This window comes from Acinonyx jubatus, chromosome F2 (genome assembly GCF_027475565.1).
Source record: "Acinonyx jubatus isolate Ajub_Pintada_27869175 chromosome F2, VMU_Ajub_asm_v1.0, whole genome shotgun sequence".
Classification (NCBI taxonomy): domain Eukaryota; kingdom Metazoa; phylum Chordata; class Mammalia; order Carnivora; family Felidae; genus Acinonyx; species Acinonyx jubatus.
Window position 1 is genome coordinate 37,164,630 of NC_069394.1, and position 24,544 is coordinate 37,189,173.

General features: G+C 37.4%; 1 protein-coding gene across 7 annotated transcripts in view; it reads right to left on the reverse strand.

The window, feature by feature from the left end:
- VPS13B (vacuolar protein sorting 13 homolog B) overlaps positions 1–24,544 on the reverse strand; it is a 794,855-nt gene that overhangs the window by 79,673 nt on the left and 690,638 nt on the right. For all 7 annotated transcript variants that reach the window (XM_053208413.1, XM_053208414.1, XM_053208412.1 and 4 more), the window contains exons 40-43: positions 21,026–21,222; positions 12,815–12,996; positions 11,182–11,531; positions 5,614–5,775 (exon numbers count right to left, since the gene is read on the reverse strand). In XM_053208413.1, the coding sequence (XP_053064388.1) occupies positions 5,614–5,775; positions 11,182–11,531; positions 12,815–12,996; positions 21,026–21,222 (891 nt within the window). The remainder of the gene's footprint in view (positions 1–5,613; positions 5,776–11,181; positions 11,532–12,814; positions 12,997–21,025; positions 21,223–24,544) is intronic.

The following is a 24,544-nucleotide window of genomic DNA, read 5'->3' on the forward strand; positions in this document are numbered from 1 at the left end:
GGCTATAAAGATTTTTGGACAGCAAATTATAATAATTAAAGCATTATTTAGCAATGCTTGAGATGTAGTCTGCAAGACAGATTGAAGTGGGACCAAGCTATAATTAAGAGAACATTTAAGAGAAACTTGGAATCATTCATTCGAGAATAAAGATAATTGTTATTGATAAATCACTGCACTTGCCACTCTTCTGTTAGTATTTGAAATTCCTTTTAGCTTATGTACAAATTTTTTCAGGGTTTCTACTTCTCTCTGCTTTAATAATCTATATCCCTCACTGTATTTTATTATCGTTTTTTTTTTTTTAATGTTCATTTACTTATTTTGAGAGAAAGAGAGCATGGGTGAGTCGGAGGAGGGGCAGAGAGCGAGAGAGAAGAGAGAGTTCCAAGCAGGCTCCATGCTGTCACCTTAGGGCCTGATGCGAGGTTCAATCTCACAAACTGCAAGATGGTGGTGACCTGAGCCGAAATCAAGGGCTGGATGCTTGAGTCACCAAGGCGCCCCTATATCCCTCATTTAAAAAAGTTGAGACCTATATAAAAAATGTAATAAATTGGAAAATATCACCTTAATCTACCACTCAGATGCAACCACTGGCAACATTTTGACATATTTCCTTCCAGTATTTTCTGTGCATTTGTTCTTATATTGCTAAGATCATACTACATATATAGAAATTTATGTTCTGTTTATTGACTGATAGGATATGATAGCACTTCCTCTTTCTTTGTTAAAAGTTGAAGGCCCCATAATTGTTTATTATACAACTATATTAGCTTTTACTCAACTATTGCCTTAAAAGTAAATATTTTGGTTTTTAATTTTTTTGATACTGTAAATAAAATTGTGATAAATATTTGTGTGTGTGTGTGTGTTTAAGCCTTCATTTTAATCTGGATTATTTCTTGAGAGTAGATTACTAGTAGGGGATTTACTCCATCGAAGGTTATGACCATTTTAATAGCTTGTCTGCTTCTTATCAAATTGCTTTCTAGAAAGGAAGTATTAATTTCATTTGCACCTTCTGAACAAACTTCAACATGCATGCCATGTGCCATACAACAGCTAAAGCAAACAGCTGAAAAATTTATCACTTTAAACAGTTTTGCTAACAGAATATTTCCTTGTCTCCCTAAGTGTGCTTTTCAATTTTTAAAACTGAGTGTGACAACAAGGAACATACTCTTTCTTTATATGTGTATGCGTATGCATTATAGAAATGGACATGGAAAGAATGGTAAGTGACTAAGAATTACAGTCTAGTTAATGAAATTGACAAGAGGCTGGACTTTCCATAAGATAGGTGGATACTCAAAACCTATTACTTTCCCTTTAGACAGGAGGAAAATGGTAAGATCTCACTCTAAAATATTTTTATATACAACCAGTGAACTGGAGAACTTTCTCTCTATACAGGCCCTGAAGAAGTCGAATAAACACATTTTACTATTACGTAGGGAGTACAGGTTGATTATATGTGTTAGATTTAAACAATTACCTGTAATTTCTCAATTTCAGAAACATTTTGCCAAGTTTTCAAGTGATAGAAATAGTATTGAGGTCAGAGTGAAACAACTGAATATCAAAGCCTTTAGTGTGTGGAGTTTTGTCAACTGAGAGACATTAAAGCAGGGCTGGCAAACCATGGCTTGTGGGCCAAATGTGGTGCACTGCCTATTTTTGTACAGCCTGTGAGCTAAAAATGGTTTTTACATTTTTAAATGGTCAGAAAAAAAATAGAAGAATACAATTTCGTGATGTGTGAAAATTATTGAAATTTAAATTTCATAGTCTATAAATGAAGGTTTATTGGAACACAGCCACAGTCTTTCATCATGGCTGCTTTTGTGCAGAGCGGAACAGCTGTTAGAGAGACAGGAAGGCCCTGAAAGCTGAAAATATGTACTACCAGGCCCTACACAGAGAAAGTTTGCCAATCTCTGCCATGGAGTAATACAGGGTTTCTATTTTCTTCACTAAATCTGCCTGCTTCAATGAGTTTGTCCCAGATGCTCTGCTGCTCTTCAAAAGTCAATTCTGAACCTTGTTATAGTTTGCATTTTAAAATATCTGCTATTTTTCATGAGCTTATGAAACTTTCTATCGTGTCCATTTTGGAGCAATAGCCCATTTTCACCTAGAGAGATGGCTTGATTACTAAATTAAGTCCCTGGTAGTTGGAATTCTGCAATTCTAAAAAATGCCTCATCTATAAATTATGCATGTTTTGAGGGTAAAAGCAAATGCAATTCCTTACACACAAGGTAGAGGTACATCTATTTCAAGTTTAATTAGCCAACAGTGCTCTCTATTAACCAGGAAAGGAAGTTAACTTGAACAGTCTATACACAAATCCTACTGGTTGACAGGTGTCCCTATATTCAGTTTGGCTACATTACACAAAACTTCTCTTGACTCTAAGCTGCCCATATTCTGGGGAAAGGGTCCATAAACTCACACCTACAGTCCTTAGATTCAACTTCATATAATGGGAAGCACTTTTTTGAAGACAGACCTCTTGCTGGTTATTGTTCTCATCCAACTTGACCTGAAGTCTACTGAATTGGGATATTTAAGGGCCCTTTGTGGTGGCATATAGGATTGTGCAGCTGAATATGCTCAACTATTCCCTAGGAATTAGTTTTCTTCTTCCTGTGTTTGTTTAGGCAAGCAACTGTTGCGGGATATCCAGCATTTTAAGTGATTCTGCCTCAGAGCATGTGTTAGAAACTATAAGGAGAGATTACAACTTTTCAGTTTTAAAGTCAGCTTTGGATTTCTGGAATTGGTTGTGTCCATGTTTCTTCCCATCCTGTTGGGACTTACTGTTGTTAGCAACCTCCTGTGTGGTTCTAAGACATGCTGACCTCTTTGAAACCTTTCCAGGTGTCATTGCCACTTTCTTGATCTCTGCAATATAAGCTACATTGTTTAGTGGAGTTAAGTTCTATGAACTTTGGAAATCCTCCCTGAGACTATGAATTGACTAACACCCAAGGTAGCATAAACATGTAGACACAAATGTTCCTAAAACCAAGCCTGCTGGGCAATGCAGGATATGACGTGGAGTCTGGACAAAGGAACAGTTTGCTCACTTGCAAGTCTATGACTACCTCCAGGTGCAGTTTGAAGCTAAATGGCTAGTTTTGCTGATCCTCAGATGTAACCTCTCATTAGAACACAACAGAATTTGCAATTGTGGATATAAGGAATTCCACGAAGACCCTCTGGGCCCATTAAGACTTCTGGCTTCAGAGGGTCCTAAAACACACTTCCTGCAACCTACGGAGCTTTGTAAGGAGACATTGTTGTTGTTGATTTTTAACAAAGTTGATCTAAGTTTTAGCCTGAAGATTATAATGACTGTAGCTCAGTAAAATTTGTATTCAGAGGATGCAGTTACATATTAAAAAGGAAAAAAAAAGTTTTAATAGATATTTGTCTTATTTCCAGTTTGTCATAAAAAGGTTCTTATTGTTTTTGGTAATACCCTTAAGACTTTGCAAGGGATTTACTTGGACTAAGAATCCCATATTAGTCTAGCTGTAAATATGGAGTATTAGACTAGTGATTTCTCAGCCTATCTCTTGAAACCTCACAGCTTGGCTATGCTAGCAGACAAATCATGCAGCCCAAACCGAGGGCTGGACAATGTTGTAGAAATAACACTATATGGCGAATCAAAAGATACGGGGTTCAGTCCCAACCAGACGACAGCTTAACATTTCTCTGTCGCCTTATCTATAACATACGCATAACAAATAATACAAACCACACATGGATATTGTGAAAACAAAACTAGTAATAAATATGAAAAGACCTTGAAAACATGCAAAAGGATATAAATAGGAAGGTGTAGGGCTGGCCGACACCGCATGTCTCTTAACATGAAGACTCCTGTTCGTCCACACCCCTGAGCCAGCTGCTCTTATGATCACCCTTCTTATCCTGGCTCCAGTATCTCAGAATCTTGAGGGTCACCAAGGACCATGGTGGTCTGTGCATCTTACAATGGACTGGGAGGGGAGGTAAGCTTCCTCCACTTTGCTTTCTGTGGGCTGAGGCCCAAGCCTGTGTGGGCGTAGGTGCGGTGGCCACAGGTGCAGGGCAGAGCTGTGCCTTCCCAGAGGTTTCTCCTGTCCCTACCAGCTCACTGATGAAAATGCAACTACTGTGGAAACTTTTAAAATACCTAAAAGGCTATACAACAAGTCTTAACATGGGTTGTCTCAGAGTCGTTGGGATTATGGGTGTTTTTTGGTTTTGTCCACATATCTGTATGTTCTCCCCTTTGCAATTAGTTAATAAAAAAAACCAAAAAAGATATTTTTAAACAAACAAACAAACTGGCCTTTAGGTTACGAAGGGCAAACAAGTAAACAATAACTCTAACCTGGAAGTTTCTCGAGAGAAACATGAGAAAACAAGGGTATGCTATTCACTTTAAAAACAGGAGTACAACATTCACCTCATCTGGGAAATTTTTGTTAAGAATTTCTATTAAAAAAGGATTTATGTGGTTTTTTAATAAAATAAATATTCTTAAATAAGACTGTAATTTAGCTATCTTTCCAAAATTTGTACTAGTAGTGTGACAATAATGAAAGAGCAATAAGAAATCAGAATCTAGCTACTGGGAGAAAAAAAAAAAGAAAGAAAAAAGAAAGAAAGAAAAAAAAAAGCAAGAGGAACCCTGAGGGCATAACATATTGTGAAGCTGGTCTATAGACCAGATGGGAAAACTTGTTCTCTAATCTAATGACTTTCTTTTAATCACAAGCAGTAGTTTCCTTATTACCCAGAGTTTTAGAAATACATTATTCTTGAGATGACTTCCTAGGATTTCTTTTACTCATTTAAGACCACTTCTTTGTATTTAATTCATCCTCATATTATCCCTGCAGGGCATATCCCTCTAATTATTCCCATCTAAACTGACAGGAAAATGGAATTATACTACTTGGAAAACAGACATCCTTTGGTATGTCTTTTCTCAGTGCCCCCGTGGTCACAGGTTGTAAGCTGTCCTTGGAGGGCAAGGACTGTGACTTCCCTGTCTTTGAATTCCCAGGGCCCAGTGCAAGCCTGGCAGAGAATGTACACAGTAAAGATAGGAATAAATGCATAAATAATGATAGGTAACATGTAATGCTTATAGTATCTCAAGTACTATTCTAGTGCCTTTATGCACAGCAACTCGTTTAGTCCTCCCAACCCTATAAAACAGGTACTATCATCGTTCCCATCTTCTGTATGAAAAAACTGAGACACAGAAAGTAAAGCAAGGTGACGCAGAGCCAGGATCAAAGCCTGTGAACTCTGGCTCCAGAGTCCAACCTCATCATCACCACACCATGCTGCACACCCCCGCCCCCCCCCCGCCCCCCCGGCCACCTGTGCTGAACAGGAGAATGTCCCCTTCCAAGAGAAGCATGGTTGCGCCGTGCTCCCATCTCTAAACCTTTCTGGGTTTGTGTCAGATGCGGCTACACCGTGTGGTTCCTTGGGAGACTTTGAAAGAGAAATAACTGGACACAGGCACACACATGCAGAATAAATGAATCCCGAGCCTTAACAATTGCTGTGCTTGCAAGGCTGTTCCTCAGATACCTGTGGGGATTTGTGAGAGCGCCAGCTGTACTGGTGACTACGGAGACTCGCCAGCAGAATATTTTCATCAGTATCCACCTGGCCAAACCGCAGTGTCTCCTGTGTGTCATTACAGATCACAAAATGGCTGAAGACCAACTCCTCTACCTCAGGGCATTTGTTCTGAAAGAAAAAGAATACGAAAGCCAACGTGCATCAGATTAATTGCAAGATGTTTGGCAGCTGTCTGCCCGGTGGCGATTGTTACAACACAGAAACACTAAAAGATCTGTTGTCATTAGCTCTGGTATACAAAGTATTCTATACTTCCAGGATAAGCACAAAAAATACCTTAAAGAGATCTTAAATGTTCCAAGAATATGTTTTGATTTATACTCCTGCAAAATAAATCATACACACAGAAGAGTAAAAGAACAATGAGATCCCTCAAACTTTTAACATTTTAAAATGAATTAACATGCTACAAAGAATGCCGTACTGAGTAGTGCACGTTTTTGAGCAGAGTACTGGAGGCTAGAATTACCATGTTCCTGGCCTTCTAAACTCGACAATCAAGACCAATTACCAAAGCCACAGTTTGTACCCTACAGAAAGCAAGGATCATTTAGGTAATACATCCCCAGATCCCTTAAGGGGGAGGGTGGATGTGTGTGTGCAAATCTGCTCAGGGAGAGATGTAAATAAAACCATAACTTTCCTTCCATTGTTAAAAGGCTGAACACACAAAACAGATCAACTCCAGAGTCCCTGTAAGCCAAGCTGCAGTTTTCAAGAGCAATCACGTTAGTTGAAAAACAGTTGTTGGTGTCTGTTTCAGCTAATAGTCATCAATCAGCTCACGTCTTCCATTAATCTGCTGAGGCTCAACAAATTAGTAATATGTTCTTGTGTTGACACCTTCCCTCTCAACTTAATGGTGTCTCCACTGGTTGCTGTTATATCAAAAGACGGGCAGAGTGATGGAGCATTTTTGTGCTTACTCATTTATCACTCTGGTTAGGTTATGGCTTAAAAAACAATAAACATACTTTTGGCAAATGAAAAGAATAGTTGGATAGATGCTCAAGTTGAGAATTCAAGAAAAAAATCTTAGCCCATCAATTTGTGGACAGTGGGAGGTAATGGTCATAGATGCTTCCCCAGTTGGCTCCTATTTCCTGGTTGTGGAGTTAAAAGTCACGATGTCACACTTGGTCATTTGCCATTTTCCCAAGGGGAGAGAGAGTCAAAGGGGACACATTACTCATGAATGTAGTGATTTAAGTGATTATGAGACCTAGAGCCAAGGAGTCTAAGGATGAAAGTAACTGGAATCCGGCCTTGATCAAGACGCAACCTAGAACCTCTTCAAGAACAGGTATGTTCAGAGGTAGAATCCACTCCTGGTCAACAAGGCCCCCTAAGTGGGTGGGCAGTGCCTTCTGGCTGCAGTTGATGGAGAGGTCCTAACACCTCACTCTTCCAAATACCCCTGAGGACTTCTCACTCTGTCATCCATCTATTCTCACCAATCTCCCTGCTCTCAAGGAGCAGGACCTTGCTTGACAGTCACATGAATCACAATAAAGAGTCTCGGGTTAAGAGAGACGAAAGCAATTATAACCCACAATTATCTGTTGTCTACCATACTCTCTGCTGTGGCTTTTAATCATGAGCTATGATTTCAAAGCTTGGCTACCAGTGGTGTTTAAAAGTCCTGCCTGGGGCGCCTGGGTGGCTCAGTCGGTTGAGCGTCCGACTTCGGCTCAGGTCATGATCTCACGGTCTGTGAGTTCGAGCCCCACGTCGGGCTCTGTGCTGACAGCTCAGAGCCTGGAGCCTGCTTCAGATTCTGTGTCTCCCTCTCTCTCTGACCCTCCCCTGTTCATGCTCTGTCTCTGTCTCAAAAATAAATAAACATTAAAAAAAAATTAAAAAAAAAAAAAAGTCCTGCCTGATCTGGCCCCTTCCGCATCTTGAGCCACTCTCTACTTGCTTGCTACACTCCAGGCCTGTGAGCGCTTTCCAGCTCCTCCAACACTACGTTGGCCCCCTTTCAAGTTGTTCACCCGTCAAACTCCTTCCTGCCTCAGTGCCTTTCCCTTGCTTGGACCTCTTTTCCTTTGTGCTTGACTAACTTTTTTCGACTCAGCTTTCAGGTTCCTGTTTTCAGGTTACTTCTGAGTAGTCTTCTGGGACACCCCCAGACCAGGTCATGTCCATCTATTTTATGATCACATAATACTCTACTGTTTCACTTTCCCTACTGGGACTAAGCAATTATTTGTTTGACTTCGGGTTCACTCTTGCTTCCATCATTAGAATCTATGCTGCATAAGGGCAGGAATCAGGTCTGTGTTATTTACAGTTTTATCTCTAGTACTCAGCATAATGCCTGACACATAAGTACTCGATAAACACTTACGAAACAAACACATGAGTAAATTTAATTTTTAAAATTATAAATGAATACATGTTCACAGTAGAAAAATCAGAAAATACAAAAGTACAGATTTTTTTTAAGCCTCTAATTTTACACTCAAACAACTGCTGTTAATATTTTGGTGGATTTTCTTCTAGCAATTTTTCCTCTTTGGAGTGTCATGCCTATTTCTATTCTAGTCAATACTATCTAATCCTATTTATATGCCTTACATATTTAAAGGTTTATAAACCTTTAATCAAACTGGAGTCATAGTGTATAATTATTTTGGTGAGATTTTTCCAGTTAGCGCTATATAATCAACATAAACTGCTCTCCTTATAAACATTTTTCTCTCCTTTAGGTCTTGGAGTACAAACATGAAGAAAGGGATATGATTCTAAACTCCCACTTAGGTAGATATCCTGAGATTGAAAGTCAGTTTTCATAATGAATTGGGATCAATCCACTGGTAACTCAGAGGTTAAGTTACCAGATGCAGCCTGAGTAGAAAAAAAAATCATATTACTTTCCTCTTCTCTAAAAACTGACCTTTAATAAATGATGACTGTTTTAGAAAAATGTAAATGGAAGAACACAAGGGGGTTGTTTACATTTTTCTACAGAATACTCAAAGTCCTCAGGGAACTATTTCTCTACTGTCCCTTCATCTGTGGAGTTCATTACAACTGTAATAAGTTTAAGTATTTCTTGGAGTGTCTTAAATTCTAGTATATTATAAAACAGTTCGTACACATTTTATATGACATCATTATTGTCTAAATCTCAGGATGCTCACTCAGATTTGTAATTAAAGATGACTTATTTACATTTAAGATTTGTGCTGGAGTGCTGTGCAGGCATTTGCAACTAAAACAGACACAGACATCATTCTGGTGTAAGATAAGATACATGAGCATAACCTTCATTTTTAAATAAAAATGTCATTTTGTCCAATTGTGTAATATGGCATAGAAATATAAAGCAAACTGCAAGTGGCATTTGGGTCCTTAATCTGGTTTTACAAAACATTAATCATTTACCAAAGAGAAAAAACAAACAAACAACCTACAGCCAGAGAAATCAGACACTGATGAAGGCTTCTGTTAATCTTGAACTTGTGACCTAAAGGTGAGAGGCCAAATTGTTTCATGCTTCAACTGTCTGGTCCATCCACACTGGATACAAATGACTTGTCTCAGATATGAATCTGATAAAAGTATGTGGCAAATTCAAATAACTCACCTTTCTTATTAAATTCATATTTCTCGTTGGCAATAATGAGACTGTATCTGAGCATTATACACACAGCAGAATCCAAGCTTGGGAAATTAAGCTCCCCCACTAAGGGAATAAACCACATTCAGAATTTCTTAGAAACAATGAACTTAATAACCTTCTATAAACCCATTTCAACGTCAAATGTCCTATAATTTCAAAGTGGTGCATTTTTGTATTTACTTTAGAATACACAGGGTTAGATGCCTACCACATTAAAACTTGGTGGCAAGTACCCTTGACATGGGAGGAAACAAGAAAATTACAGCAACAATTACAGAAGTATATCCTCTTGTGGCTCATGTTAACATTGCCAAATCCCTGTATAAATCAGAATCAACTATTCATAGAATGTACCTGTCAGCAATATGCTACGTGACATATGGCTCTACTTAATCAAATATACAATTCCATTTTTAAAAAAACTCAGAATATTCCTTCAAGGCACTGTGTTAGCCAGTCAGTCATTCACACTCTGATGTGGTTTAAAACATTTAAATATTTATGCACCGTATTTTATTTATATGTATAGCTATGTCTAAGAGAATATTTTTACCCTGGAAGAAAACTGATATTTCTGAAGGCCATTTTGCAGTAGTTGCTACACATGAGTCCTCTAATAATGGCCCTGATACCAAGACAAAAATATCCTGGGTTTAAATGCTCTATCAATGACTCCTTTATATTTTCTAGGTTTGTTTTTTATTAAATGCATTGTTCAAAATATGACAAAAAACAGAAATTGGAGCCATGGAGGTTTTTTTCACATCACTATTCGAACCAGCTGCAAAGATTTAGATCACACTAGCTCTTATTTTACGCATGTCCTCTGCAACAAGAAAACCATGGAATGCCCTTAAAAAAGAATTTTAAAATGCAAAACAGATGTGTTATCTTCTTTCCCTTTGCTATTGTAGTGCCATGTTAGGTAATTAATTCCTTAGTCTTATATAGGTCTTCATGCATATAAAGAACAGAGTTTATTCCCACAAAAATTCTTAAGTTAGCGAACTCAAAGCCCCCCTCTCCCGCCCCCCTCTCTACATGAGGTCAGTGCAGGATGAAGGGCCATCTCTCCTGGGGAGTCAGCTCTGCACAAATGCAGGTAGCATATGCAAAATGTGGGGGAAATGTCTCAGCTTAGATAGCAACACAAACTTTATGGAAAAACAATATTATACTGACAATCGGCAAGGAAGTAGAAATGATTTGTTCTTATATTGCCGAGCACATTATTATACAAACATTCTTTCAAATTATTTTCATGCTAGTGGCACAGGCAGGTTCCTCATTTTAAATATGCTGTTCAGCAGAGACTTATGCTTCATCCCCTGTTTGGATATGGCTACTTTCTGGCAAGAGGTAAAAGTACAAAACATGACCGATCAAGAGTCTTTAACTGATTGAAAAATGGCAGGATAGTAGGGGAAAAGACTAAGACTCTTTGGGCTTACGTATTTCTTCTCACTGCTTTTTCTCTTTGAAATGCTCACTATCAGAAAGGTTCACACAGGTTCTTCATTTCTGCAACGGATGCTTAGACAATTTGATACATAACTAAGTTGAAGCTTTGGCAAAGGAAAGCCGTAATACTTGGAAAAAATTTCTGGGAATATGTTACTTTCCACACAGATGTGGTACATTAGTCACAAAAATGTGGGCATGATCTCCTATGCATGTGTAGAGAACCCATACTCTCCAAAGCTTTGAAAAATAACATGCATCACTTTGCCAAAACAGAGAAAACCCCAAATATTATGGTGCCCATCAAATTCTTCATTCTCTCCCATTTTTGTTTGTGCTTAACTTACTATTAGAAGTGGTAACACAGAGCGCCTAGTAAAAGATCACACGCAGACACACTGTAAACCGTTGTAGGATGTGCATACCTGTTGCCAAGCTTGTACTGCAGTGTTGAGAGAATGAACTACATGTTGCCCAAAGTTTACAAATATAGAGTCCACGATGACGGTGCAGTCAAGCAGCTTCTCTGCTGCATCATGGGCAACAGCAATCTGCCCGAAGATGCTGAAGGGTTTCACCACGCTTTGCATTGTGACATTTCTGCACTCCAGAAGTTTACAGTCAGCTTGAGCTGAGAACCGGATCTCCTGACAGACAGAACTATTGTTCCATTGTCGAAGATACAGGTGTGGCTTTTTGAAGGCAATAATCATGTATTCAAGTTCAGAGGGCACATTTTTATCAGAAATAAACGGCTGTAGGTATTGCGGTGGAGCTGTTGAGAAAACAAACAAGAAAAACAGCAATTGAGATGAGCCAATATTTTACGGAAACAAAGAGATGACATTTAAATTATGTACTCTTTGGTGACTGAATTCTTTATTTGCTGTATAATAAATGCTAAGATTCTCTTGAAGGCATTGTAATATATGAACTACTATGAACCTTCAATATTTGCAAACAAAACTGTCTCGTTCAATCAGCATGTCTCAAACATATTGTCCAAGGTTTACATTCACTATCACAGACAAAAATTTTATCACAGAAGACAACAAATAAAATGAGAAGGAGGTAATTATCTAAGGAAGAGTTTCATGAAATGCTCTGTATCTATCAACCAAATCTCAAAAACAAAAACACGACTCAAAGAGAGTTAGAAAAAGCAGGTTAAATTCCTTTTTTTTTTTTTTTTTTTGCTGAAAAGGCAAGATGCTTAACAGCAGCTGTGTTTCGTTTGAATCTGATTTTTTGAATCTGATTTGTTTTCCTTTTCCATTACACGTAGGTTGAAAACCTGAATCAAAATGTTCTAACTAGGAATGGTCTGGTATAAACTTTTAGGCATAATTATTCATGTAACATTAGCAAATTTATAAAAGGCCACTTACAGTGTGTGGGAAAATTTAATCTTCCACCTTACCAACTTGTAAAATTGACAGTCCTTTCAATTACTGGAGAATTTGCCCATGTTTTGTAGAATGTATTCATGCTTTTGCAATCAGGTAATAACAAATACTTCTGGAATCTACCCATCATTAATGTAATGGCTCAGGACATAGAACAGGAACAGATGTATTTCTTTCAAAAAGATTCTAATTGGAATAACAGTAAAACCTGCAATTTTTGGTAACTTCCTTGAAAATTCTCATTAGGAAGCACGCAAAATCATGTCAGTTCAATACCACTGGCAATCTATACAACAGGGCCACATGATGGTTTAACATCATATGAAATAAGTAACAGGTACACCTGTTACATGAAATCAACGTCAGAATAATCTTGCCAGTGTCATGAGGGGAAATGAATGCCCCTTCTAAAAATTGCCACACGGGTGGCAGTCAGTAGTGAGGGAGGTTTGGGTAGTGGAAGGGATTAGCAATCACAGTACTCTGAAACATCGCTAATCCTGTAATTTACAGAATGAAAATCCATCCACGACTTTTTACTTCCTGAAAAGAAAATAAGTTCTCTGGGTAAAAATTGATGAATTGTGTCTTGAGAACACTCAAGAAAAACAGTATTAAGTGGATGTTATTCTGATGCTAAAGTAAAGAGTACCTGTGCCTAGTTGGTCAAGGTGATGACAAAGATGGAACTCCAGGTGGGCAAACTGGAAGGAAATGCAAAGAGATGGGACAAACCATGGGGTAAAACAGGAGTCGACTCTGGTACAGGCAGCTAGGGCTGTTGGAGTTACAAGTTGGTCACAAGTGCTTTGAGAACCAGATTCACTTGCAGAGCTGTGGGAAGTAAGTAATAAAAGAAGATCAATAACCTAGATTTCCCAGTACCATATATGTAAAATGTCTTTCTATAAGGGTTTCCAAAGCTAGCACTCGTAATCCTATAGTTAATACGTTATCATCAAATGTTCCATATTTACCCACATAACCTATTTGTGCTTAAAAATTAATTTCATGCTGATTATTGTCTATAAGTTATTATTTGAAACATTTCAAAGGATTCCTCAAACTCCAGGTCATGTTGACCTACCTCCAACCCAATTTTCTTCCATCCACATCGCACATAATTTATGGACAACTTGGTCTTCATTAGTTTAAGACCAACACAATTTGGAGCATGACTCTGCTGTTCAAAAACCCACTACTGTCGGTGTCACCATAAATGTTTCACTTTGTTTTACTTCTTCAGATTGTCCATATCCATATTGCTATGGGTTAGTCAATATGCTTTATTGAACACCCACTAATTACTAGGAGCTATAAAATTATGGCCATGTCCAGAAGAACAAGGGCCCGTGGACAATTATACTGCATGGGTCCTCTCTTCACTTTCCCATCCTCCTAACACCATTTTAAACAAGTAAAATCAGATTAAAAGGAATAGTGAATGCATCTGTAGGAGGGAAGAGTTTGTACATGCTGGCTTCTGGTGTATGTGTGAAACATGCCACCTAGCTGCCTTGCCTCAGGGCTAGCAGAGGCATGAGAACTGAGGATTGGGATGGGGCAAGGGACATTCTGGTAAATGTGGATCACTGAATGGATGCCGCCCCATTCTCTCTCATCCTTGTCCACCCTCTTCTTTCCAAACCAGACATTTGTTCTACAGCTATCATAGCCTGGCTTCCAAGTCCATGAGGAACCTAAAGGAGAAACACTGTGATTTACAGTATCCTAGGGAGAACTAGGAGAGGAAAACTAAGGAAATAAATCCTTGGTTTTCAAAGAACTCACCGTCTAACCGGTGATATAAAATATGTAGACATTTAGAAACATTATCAAATAGAACAACCACCCAGGAACAGGAAAGTCAGAGTGCTGCCAGAGTAGAAACATGAGAGGAACTCAGAATGGCGTGAGGTGCATCATGTGAGATTCTCAGGGTGTGAATCTTCAGCTAAGTGTTGAAAGAGGTTGTGAAAATGAAAGCTAGGAGCATTCCAACACATTTATTGGGTATTTAACTTTAAAAGGTTTATAGTTACGTAGTGGTATTTACTGCAATGTAAGTAAATCTCCAGTGTCTACAAGGAAAACACAAACTCGAGGCAGTTTGTTATTGATTAAATGCTATGTCCAAGAAATGCATCTAAGTATATTCTGAAACTTCTATAAATGGGCATACTAATCCAAACTGCCTTCTAGGAATTTATTTGTGGTGTTACAAATAACAGATTTCATTCGCCAGGTAAAATTAAAACTTGTATTTAATCAGAAGGAGCAAAGTGTATTAGCTGTACATGTGTTTTACACATTTGAACTACTTTCAGAAGTTGTTAGAAATAAGGTATAATGTTAGTCAAAATATTATTAAAAATCCAGGCAAGAGTTCTATGAGATCAGTTTTAAAATAGTGAGTACACAATTTGAGGTGTTTATCTGAAACGCTCTTCTTGCCAACTACAATTTTTGATACTCTTGAGATTTTCCAAGATTTATTTTCCTATCTTGAGAGTGGCAGATACTATATATAACATATTGAAAAAGGCTGCTAAAACATGAGTATGTGCTACAATTATTAACAAATTGATTAATTTTTTACTTTTTTCTAAATTGATATACACATAAATTTTTAAAGAGATAATTTTTTAGGCTTATATAGCAACTCCTAACATACTCAAGTAGTTAGTAATATTCCTTTAATCTTAAAATCCTGACTAAAATAGTTGCTGAGCTAATCTATATTTAAAAATTCAGACTTACTAAAAAATTGGAGTCATATCAAAATTAAAATTTCTTAAACAAAATTAACATGGTATACACAATCTGAATATACTTTACATGTATTTTGAATCAGTAAAATTATAGTTTTTCCACACTCAATTTGATCATTGTCATTACTATAAAAGTAGCCTATGTATGTCTACTTCTTACACAAGGATTAAAAAGATCTCAACATTTGGGGTGCCTGGGTGACTCGGTTAAGTGTCTGACTTCAGCTCAGGTCATGATCTCACGATTCATGAGTTCAAGGCTCGCGTTGGACTCTGTGCTGACAGCTCAGAGCCTGGAGCCTGCTTTGAATTCTGTGACTCCCCCGCTCACTCTCGGTCTCTCAAAAAATAAATAAACGTTAAAAAAATTAAAAAATCGATCTCAACAGTCATATATGAGAGTAATGACCCTCTTAGGGGACATTAGGAGCAGCTGTATTTGTATAATTGCCGTAATTAGGTACAATGAACTTTGATCCAATTATCAAAAGGAAAAACATAATTTATGAGATGTGTAATCAGCAGAAATAGGAAAGTAAAAATGGCGATTCCTAGGAGTAACACCTCTCAAACAGGAATACACAGAACTCAAGATTCAGTAGTTAGTTGAAATGTCTCTAAGATCCTAATGGAAACCCAACTTTTTAGAATAGTGGAAATATTCTAAAAAGTGGAAAGTATGGCAAGAGTTTTACATACCCACATCTTCATTTTAGCCAAAAGCTTACTTATCAACTGGAAGGGTAACTTATAGAGGGGTATCACTTTTTAAACAAGGAATATTTTAGTAAGTCTGTGTCCTGATTGATCCATACGCATTGCTCGGACCAAGGCATAGTCCTTAAAGATTCACCCCTGGATGCCATTCTGGGGTAAACCCCTAGAGCAGTGCAGGTACTCAACAATGATCTGACTCAACTGACGAAGGCTTGAGCTTTTCTCTGGATCCCTCTGTAGTAAGAAGAGTTTCATAATATAGCAAAATACAGCAGAGAGATTAAGCAGAGAACAACTGGGTGAGAGAACTTGTGAACATGCCTGCACTTCTATCATTGATATTACAACCTTGGACAAGTTATATCACCACCTGGCTAAATCTCAGTTTTTTTCATTTGTAAAATGGGTACAGTAATTGAATGACTGAGTATCAAAGGAGATCCTGCATACGAAATGTTCAGTATAATATCTAACACTCCTTAACAGAAAAAAAAAAATTCTATTTCTAGTTGGCAAACAGGGTACCATACTGGTTACTCAGTTTAACGTTAACTGTTGATGATTACTTTTAGCTCCCAAAAAGGGTCTTACAATATCACATTGACATTCATCTCAATGTGGCATGGTCTCCCAACACTAGTTCACCTAAACTCTCTCCTGCCTCCTGCAAAATACTGCTCTGTCTATCCTGGGAGAGAGCTACATGGTTAAGAGAAGACAAGGGAAGGTGTGTGTGTCTCTGCATCAAGTTCTCTCTACCCCTTAGAATCATCATTTTTAAAATGTTTTAATTATAACCCAAGGTAAAAAATACACTTTTATTATACTCTAGTATACAGATAAAATGGGCAGAGGGGGACAGGTAGGTTTATTAAAAATAAAAAAAAAATATAACATAAATATACTATTATATATTATAGAACAATATATATTATGAATATATTATAAATATACTATTATATGTAACATATTGACTATTTTAACCAAGTATACAGTTTAGTGGAATTAAGTACATTTGCATTATTGTGCAATACCATTCTACCCTGTCTCTATAAATTTGCTACTCTTGGTATCTCGCATATGTGAAATTATTCAATATTTGTCCTTTTCACACCAATATTTTTTGTTTTATTAAAAAAATTTAGGCTGCAACCTGTTAAATTGATTTCATGAGCCACTAAATGGGTTGTAATCCATGGCTTACAAAACAGGCTTAAACAGGCCCTCAGGTGAAGGACTCCTTTGTATCTGACATTACAAAGAGAAAGAGAATCTTCCACAGTTCAGAGAATAAGCACCATGACATATATATTTCTGTGTCATGTTAACATCATCAGCCTAGGAACTTTAGGTGAACACTGAATACTATGGGGAATGTGTTAAGGGGAAAAGGATTACCTAGCAAAAGACCAACTCCCTGTTGTTATATAAAGTTCAATCACCAACTCAAAGGAAATAGTAAAAGGCTTCAAAAAGACACCTGGGGAAAAATACAAGCATCCCTTCCCCCCCCCCCCCCCCCCCCCCGCCAGGAGAGAAGGCTAAACATACGTTCTGCCTTACAAAGAACGTTTGGTTTACACCTAAATGGTTTATGAAAGTCAAAAGATGTTTTAAAATGGTACTCAACAAATTTAGGTATATCTAAAAGTGCATAAACAAATTTAGGTATATCTAAAAGTGCATATCCAAGTAGCCAAATGGAAAGGAACAGAATCTGGAGGCCATGGTCATCTTCTGCCAGAGAAAGTTCAACTGGTAGAGAGGAAAGAAACAATCCAGAGACCTGATCATCACGATGCTCTTTCTCTAATTTCTTCACTGTCTATGCAACAATCAAAGCTTTGGAAAATGAAGAGCCTCTCCTCTTCAAAAAACAAACAAACAAACAAACAAACAAACAAACAGCTGCTGATCATTGTCTCAAAGATTACCAAATATGAGGAGACTGTGGCCTCTTTTATGAGAAAAGTGGGAGTAGGAGAAAATATTTTGTTTCGGCACAACCAAAGATGAAAGTACTCCAAAAATCTCACCCAAGTTTCAATTTTTCATTGCATGGAGAGAGAGCCACACACTCTTAAGCCACTTTTTTTCCTAAGCTGCCTTCTTCCATTAACCAGCATTTTGGGGGTGGGGATAAAAAGTCCTGATAAGCAATATGCTTTCACATGTTCTAATATTGTCAGAAAATGACCATGCAATATGTACAACAAACCACCAAAGACTTGGCACAGGTGAAGAGAGTTTAGCATTATCATCAAACAACTGGTAATAAAGTTAACTGGACATATATATCAAGATCTGCACAGTGATTACTGTGCTACATGATAATTACCTGTAATTTGTGTGACTTGACATAGTCACATACTTCTGGAATTATTTATTGGAGTGAAGGTAAGAGGGGGAAACAAATTAGACAGCTGTTCTGGTCCATCAGAAGACATCTAATTGATTCCAAACCCAGGAAACAGCAGAGTGTGGACGTCCAAAGCCTGAGAACTGGGCCCACCATTCTGCTTCCCTTTTTTTCCTTCGAGGGACAGTCACTTGGGTAAGAAACTGTAAATTCCAAATACAGTGTGTAGTTACTGGCTACTTTGTTTGTTCTCTAGATCCACTTTCTACACCATTCCTCATCCTCTTCTCTGCCACTGGACTCTATCAACAAGCTGCTTTGTCCTCTGGCTTGTTCTTTGGTTCAGCCGGCAGGAGGTGCCCATAGGAGATTAGAAGGAGAGAGGAGAGTGGGCTGAGGCAGGTATTTCCCTTTATCCTTCAGGCCTAAGAACGGGAAGGTTCCCCAGGATTCCTAGCCCCAGGATGCTGTACCATCGCTTAATCCTGCCCACAGTTTTGATGTTACTCTACTTCAAATGCTACCTTTGGAAAAGCATAATCATTACCAATCATTCATTTTTATATGATCAAGCAAACCACTGGTTAAAAAGGTGGTGGGATACAATTATTACAAATCCACAGGCAATGAATTAAAGAGAATCTACCTGTATGGGATAAACAGACAAAGGCTTAAGAGACTGGCTCTTTTGTCTCCAGTCCTTTGTAATGAAGGGTACCTGGCACCCTTTGGACTGGTTAGCTCCTATTCATTTCTTAAGGCCTCAAATCAGAAATCAGTTTCTCAAGGCCAAACACCTAGTTGGTGACGAATCCAGGACTTAATCCAGGTCTTCTAACTTGGACTTCTCTATTAAATAGTGCTTCCGTTTGCATACATACAGGGAAGCTCATTACCACTGAGCTGCCCTACACTGTTGTAACTTTATGCCAATTGTAGACAAGATTCTCTTTGCTTTTCTTTTTTTTCTTTCTTTTTAAACATTAAGCTTCATGGGACTTATTTTTATAAACTTTCTTCCTGGAATGTACAATAATCTGATGAATATCCTTCTCAAACCACTGAGAATATTAAGATAATCTCTAATCATAAAAGCATCAGGTTTTTGTCCAGTTCTAAATTTCTCATGACAGAATATGCTGGAGCTAACTGTAACAGTTTTCTTTCTACATGAAATGTTAACATATTATTATAGCACTAATGTTTTTTTTGTAGAAATTGGATAAAATATATTTACTGTTCCTTTTGAAAAGTGTCTTAGTAGGGTCTGATTATGTGGACTTTTAAACCAACTCTTTAAATTTAATTTCATTAATATCAAATTCTATCTGAAAAATGGTTAATGTCAAACAAAGCAAGATCAGTTGTGAAATATTAGGTAACTTGAAAAATCCCAGGTGAGGACAAAAGATCTGTGATTACACTGTCAAAAGCTTGGTGAAAAATTGCCTGAATTTGATTGTCTGCATAAATTTCCATTCCCTAAAGGTTCCACATTTCTGTAGTGTTAAGCCTACCACAAAAGTAATTTTTATGAATGTTTCAGATTCAGGGGAATTAACCTTGTCTGAAGTGCTTCTTTCAATGCTGAAAATGCATTCTTTCATGATTAGAATCAAGAAATGATTTCTACTTTGATACTACTAATGAAACTCAGATTAAAAAAAACATAATTTCATTACTTATAGCTTTATTTTCTGAGATTTCCTGGTTTCTGATTAGGTAACCTATAGCTTAGAATAGGCAATCTTCTTATCCATTTGCTAACTCTTCACAGGATAGGTGTTATTTTCATTGCTACATTATGCATATAGGTAAAATTAAGATCCCACTCCTTTAACATCTTTTTACTAGCTGTAATTACTAGGTAATAGAAAAGTAACTATTCTTAAAAAGCCCAAATGACCTAGAAATAGATAATATAAAGTATAAAACATTATTACTAAGCACACAAAGTAATCGAAGCAAGGCTACTATTACAATGTTAATATTTTAACTATTAAAATTAACATGTTAACTATTAAAATGTTAACAGAGGTTATCAGTGTGATACGATTACAATTACGTGTGGTGGAATTTTCTTTATTTCCAAAATGCTCTTCAATGAACATGTATCATTATTTAATAAAAAAAAGAGAAAGCATTCAGAACTATTTATATAAAATAGGAATCAGAATACAATATGATGTGCTATAATTATCACCTTGTAAAGGCATACATTAATGGGCAAAAATAAAGGTAACAAAAAAGAGAAAACAGTTGCTTTGCAGGGTGTAATGAATGATGGGTATTTTTTCTCTGTGTTAGTATCAGAATGTTGTTGGGGGGGGGGGAAGGAGGGATTATATAAAAGGAGTAAGATAATGTTAAAGCCAACTCATCAGGAGAACTGGAAGGCAGGACACTGAAAGTGATGGACAGCAAGATGGGCCAAGGCCCACAGTGCACATACTATCACATGACCCAAGAAAATTGTTCCACTGATTGTGATTTAGTATCTTTTTCTCATCTTTTATGCGAGCATGAACAGAAAGGCTTAATTAACAGGGATATGTAAACTGGAAGAAGTGCTGAAGCTTAGGTTACTGAGGGAGACAATTCAATTTATCTAATCTTTCTCCTAATGCCCCAGGGTTATCATTACACACATGGTTTACTGTGTCATTAAGAGTCTGCTGAAGGATTAGTGGCTCATTCCTTTATATTTTTTGGTTCAGGATGACTAGACTTTTTTTTTTTTTTTTTTGGTAGTTTGTTTTCTGCACCTTTTGTTTTGTTTTTATATTTAAGGAACAGGTTCTTAGTGAGGGCTCACAAGGCCATATTTTGAATACAACTTAGGATTGTTAGTACACAGACTCTGAGATATCAGTTTCTATCTTAATTCCTAGTTCTCATCTGTAGTTCACACAGTGGCTTGACAGCCAAGATACTGCCCAGCGAGGGGTCATTAGAGAAGTTGACTTGATGATTGTTTCCTAGCAGAGTGGCACTATTTCATCTTTCACTGAGTTACCTTTGGTCATCAGCACCATTTTGACTGCTGTTCAAGACAATTCTCCAAAGATCCGAGGATACCAATTTCTTCTGGTCATTCATAAGATTGATATCCGGCAACTGCAGTTCACAAACTTTGCTTTCAGACAGACTGAATTCTTGAAATGCAACAAAAACCTTCTGGAGTTCATCCCAGTATTCCAAACTACAAGGAATCTATATTAAAAGAGAGAAGATTTTAGAAGTTGCAAATAGAAACTATGATACAGCTCTGTATTTATTGAAATGCAAAGTAAACCATAAAAGTTAGAACAATGAGACTTTTATAAAGGGTAAGGTTGTAAAAAGAGAGTAGTTTAGAGTTTCTTTTCATAGTTATATTCACCTTGTATATCTACTTTTTTTTAAAGTATATTTATTTTGAGCAAGTGAGCACATGAGTGGAGGAGAACAGAGAGGGGGGAGAGAATCCCAAGTAGATTCCATGCTCAGCACAGAGCCCAACAGAGGGCTTGATCTCACATACCGTGAGATCATGACCTGACCTGAAATCAAAAGTCGGATGCTTAACCGAATGAGCCACCCAGGCGTCACACGTACTTTATTTTAAAAGACCCATTCAAGGATAATATGTGAAAACAGCCACGAAAGATTTTAAATAAAAGAGAAACGATGAGGAACAAATTCTACCAGATCTTAAGTATATTATAAAGCTATAGTAATTAAAAGATAAGGTTTGATAGTAACCTACAAACAGATTAGAAGAAACAGAACAAAAAACAGTATAAGATAAGTACAGATAAATTTTAGTATGTAAGGAAGATACCATTTCAAACAAGGAGGGGAAAGACAAGAAATTAGATTGCAAGAACTGTCTAGCTATTTTTGTAAAACCAAACTGGGTCCCTGCATCATTCCTACATGAAAGTAGATTCCAAAAGGATCAAAATGTTAAAGGCCAAACTGAAAGCATAGGAGAAAAAAAATCAGTTAATATCTTTATCATAATAGAACAGCTTTCTTTTTATAGGTATGGCATGAAACCTATGGAAGAAAAGCCCTCCACGAAACAACAGTGGATAAAATCAAATTTAAAAAAAAAAGCAAATTAGGATAAGATAGGTGATATTCAATGACAGATCTAGAATTGTTGTGAGAGCAGAGAATGCTTACAAATCAATGAAAAAATGATAAATAACTATATAGAAAAATAAGAAAGGGAAGATGTTGGAAAAGGCAATTAGCCATGGGCCCTGACCTTCCTTGTATGTTGCTGCTGGGTATGTAGAGGATACAAGGCTCTGAAAGCTGTTAACTGGGGCTAGTTCTCAGGTTGTGTTCACAGAGAGTGACTCTGAGGGATGAGGTAAAGTCTCTTTTTAGGACAAAGAGCAGACTTGCTCTAAAAGTGGTGGATTCGACAAGCTCCACGTCCCTGTCCCTCGGCTCTCCCACATACCTACTGCATGCAAACCATCCCCCTGAGGGCCCTGTGCATTGCCCTTGTGGGACCTGGGGCAAAATACAAATGTGATGCTCAAATTGCTTGCTGTATCCCGAGCAATAATGTTTGTTTCTAATCCATGAGTCTCAGGTCTTCTGCCAGCAGCCATGAAACACTAATAGGCTAATTTATTAGCCTGCATACAGTAAAATCCTAGACTCTGACAGTAATTAGTACACAGAAAAAGAAAAACAATTGGCTACTAAATATGAAAAGATAGCCAACTTCAGGGGCACCTGGGTGGCTCAGTCGGTTAAGCATCCAATTCCTGATTTAGACTCATATCATGATCTCATGGTTGTGGGATCGAGCCCCACATTGGGCTCTGCACTGGGCATGTTTCCTGCCTTGGGTTCTTTCTTTCTTTCTCTTTCTTTCTCCCTCCCTCCCTCCCTCCTTCTGCCTCTCCCCTTCTTGTGCTCAACCAAAAAATAAAAAAATAAAAAAATAAAAAGAGATAGCTGGTGGCTCAAACGGTTAAGCATCCGACTTTGGCTCAGGTTATGGTCTCGCAGTTTGTGAGTTCAAGCCCCACGTCGGGCTCTGTGCTGACAGCTTAGAGCCTGGAGCCTGCTTCGGATTCTGTGTCTCTTTCTCTTTCTGCCCCTTCCCCACTCTTGTTGTCTCTGTCTCTTTCAAAATAAATAAATAAACTTAAAAAAAAGAGAGATGGTCAACTTCCCTAATACTTACATTCAAATTCAAATTAATAATGTGATATTTTTAGTTTATTACTCTGGCAGTTTTAAAAAACCAACAGTTCCAATTTCTGTACAATTTCACCCACTGTTTTTGACAGGTAATTTAGCAAGATCTATTAAATCCTTGGAAGTATATGTCTAAGAATTTGTTTACAGGGATTCCAATACAAGTGTGTATTTATTTCAGCACTTGGGTGTATTAGTAAGAAATTGGAAACAACTCAAATATCCATCAATAGGGGATTAGTTAAATATACTGTGCAGAGCTACAGAATGGATTACTATACAACAATTACAATGAATAAGGAATATTTATATCTACTGACACAAAAGACATTCAAGATATATTACTAAATTTAAAAAAAGCTTTAAAATGGAACATGTAGGTTAATCCCATTTGTCTTAAAAAAAAAAAGGACTGGGCTCAGATGCGTCTCCCCTTTTAGAAGCATCTCCTCTTCTAAGGCAGCTGATTGCTGTCTCTTTTGTGCCACTTCTATGTCTAATACACTCCTCTGTCATAAAACTAATTACACTTTGCAATTCTCTATTTACACATTTGTCTCCTTTAGCTGACTCTGAGATCCTTGAGGTAAAAATGACACATTATTTAAAAAACTATTCCTAGCATCTAAACACCCTTTTTGGGACATAAGAGGATCTTAACAAAAGCTTCTCAAATGAAGAGATATCTCTTTAACCTTTCATTTCTAAATAAGTGATTCTTAATTTTTCAATGGGAGTTATTTACCTCCACCCATAACAAAGTTTCTTTTCTTTAAAGAGAGACTTGAACATTTGTGTATGGAGAGATGCTAAATGGGAAAAAGGGGAACAAAATGGATATGCAAAAGAGGCTAACAGTGTAACGAAATAGAGGTGTATGTTCTGGTTAATGCTGAAGTAACACATTCACACTAATCCAGTTTTCCCCACCATTTCTTGAAATTGTCTCCCTTCTTGCTTTCCATGACATACTTTTTTCTAACTTTCCCCTCTCTGGGTCTTTTGTTTCAATATTCTCTCTCAGCCTGAAATACCCATACACTCCCTCGTTTCTCATTGTCTCATGTTTAAATCCTTCCCATCTATCAGGGTCCAAATGAAATACCACTTTTCTTTGAGCCTTTTCACCTCCCCAGATGGAAAAATGCTCCCTTTTTTCTGGACTCCAATAGTATTTTTAAAAAGGGAATCTGTTTCATAGCTCTTATCACTGTATACCTCACATTATAGTTATTTCTATACATGACATCTTCCCTGGTAGGCACATTCCTTGAGGGAATAATTTCCATTTGGCTAAGCTCTAGATGTTCACAGCACTTGGCAAAGT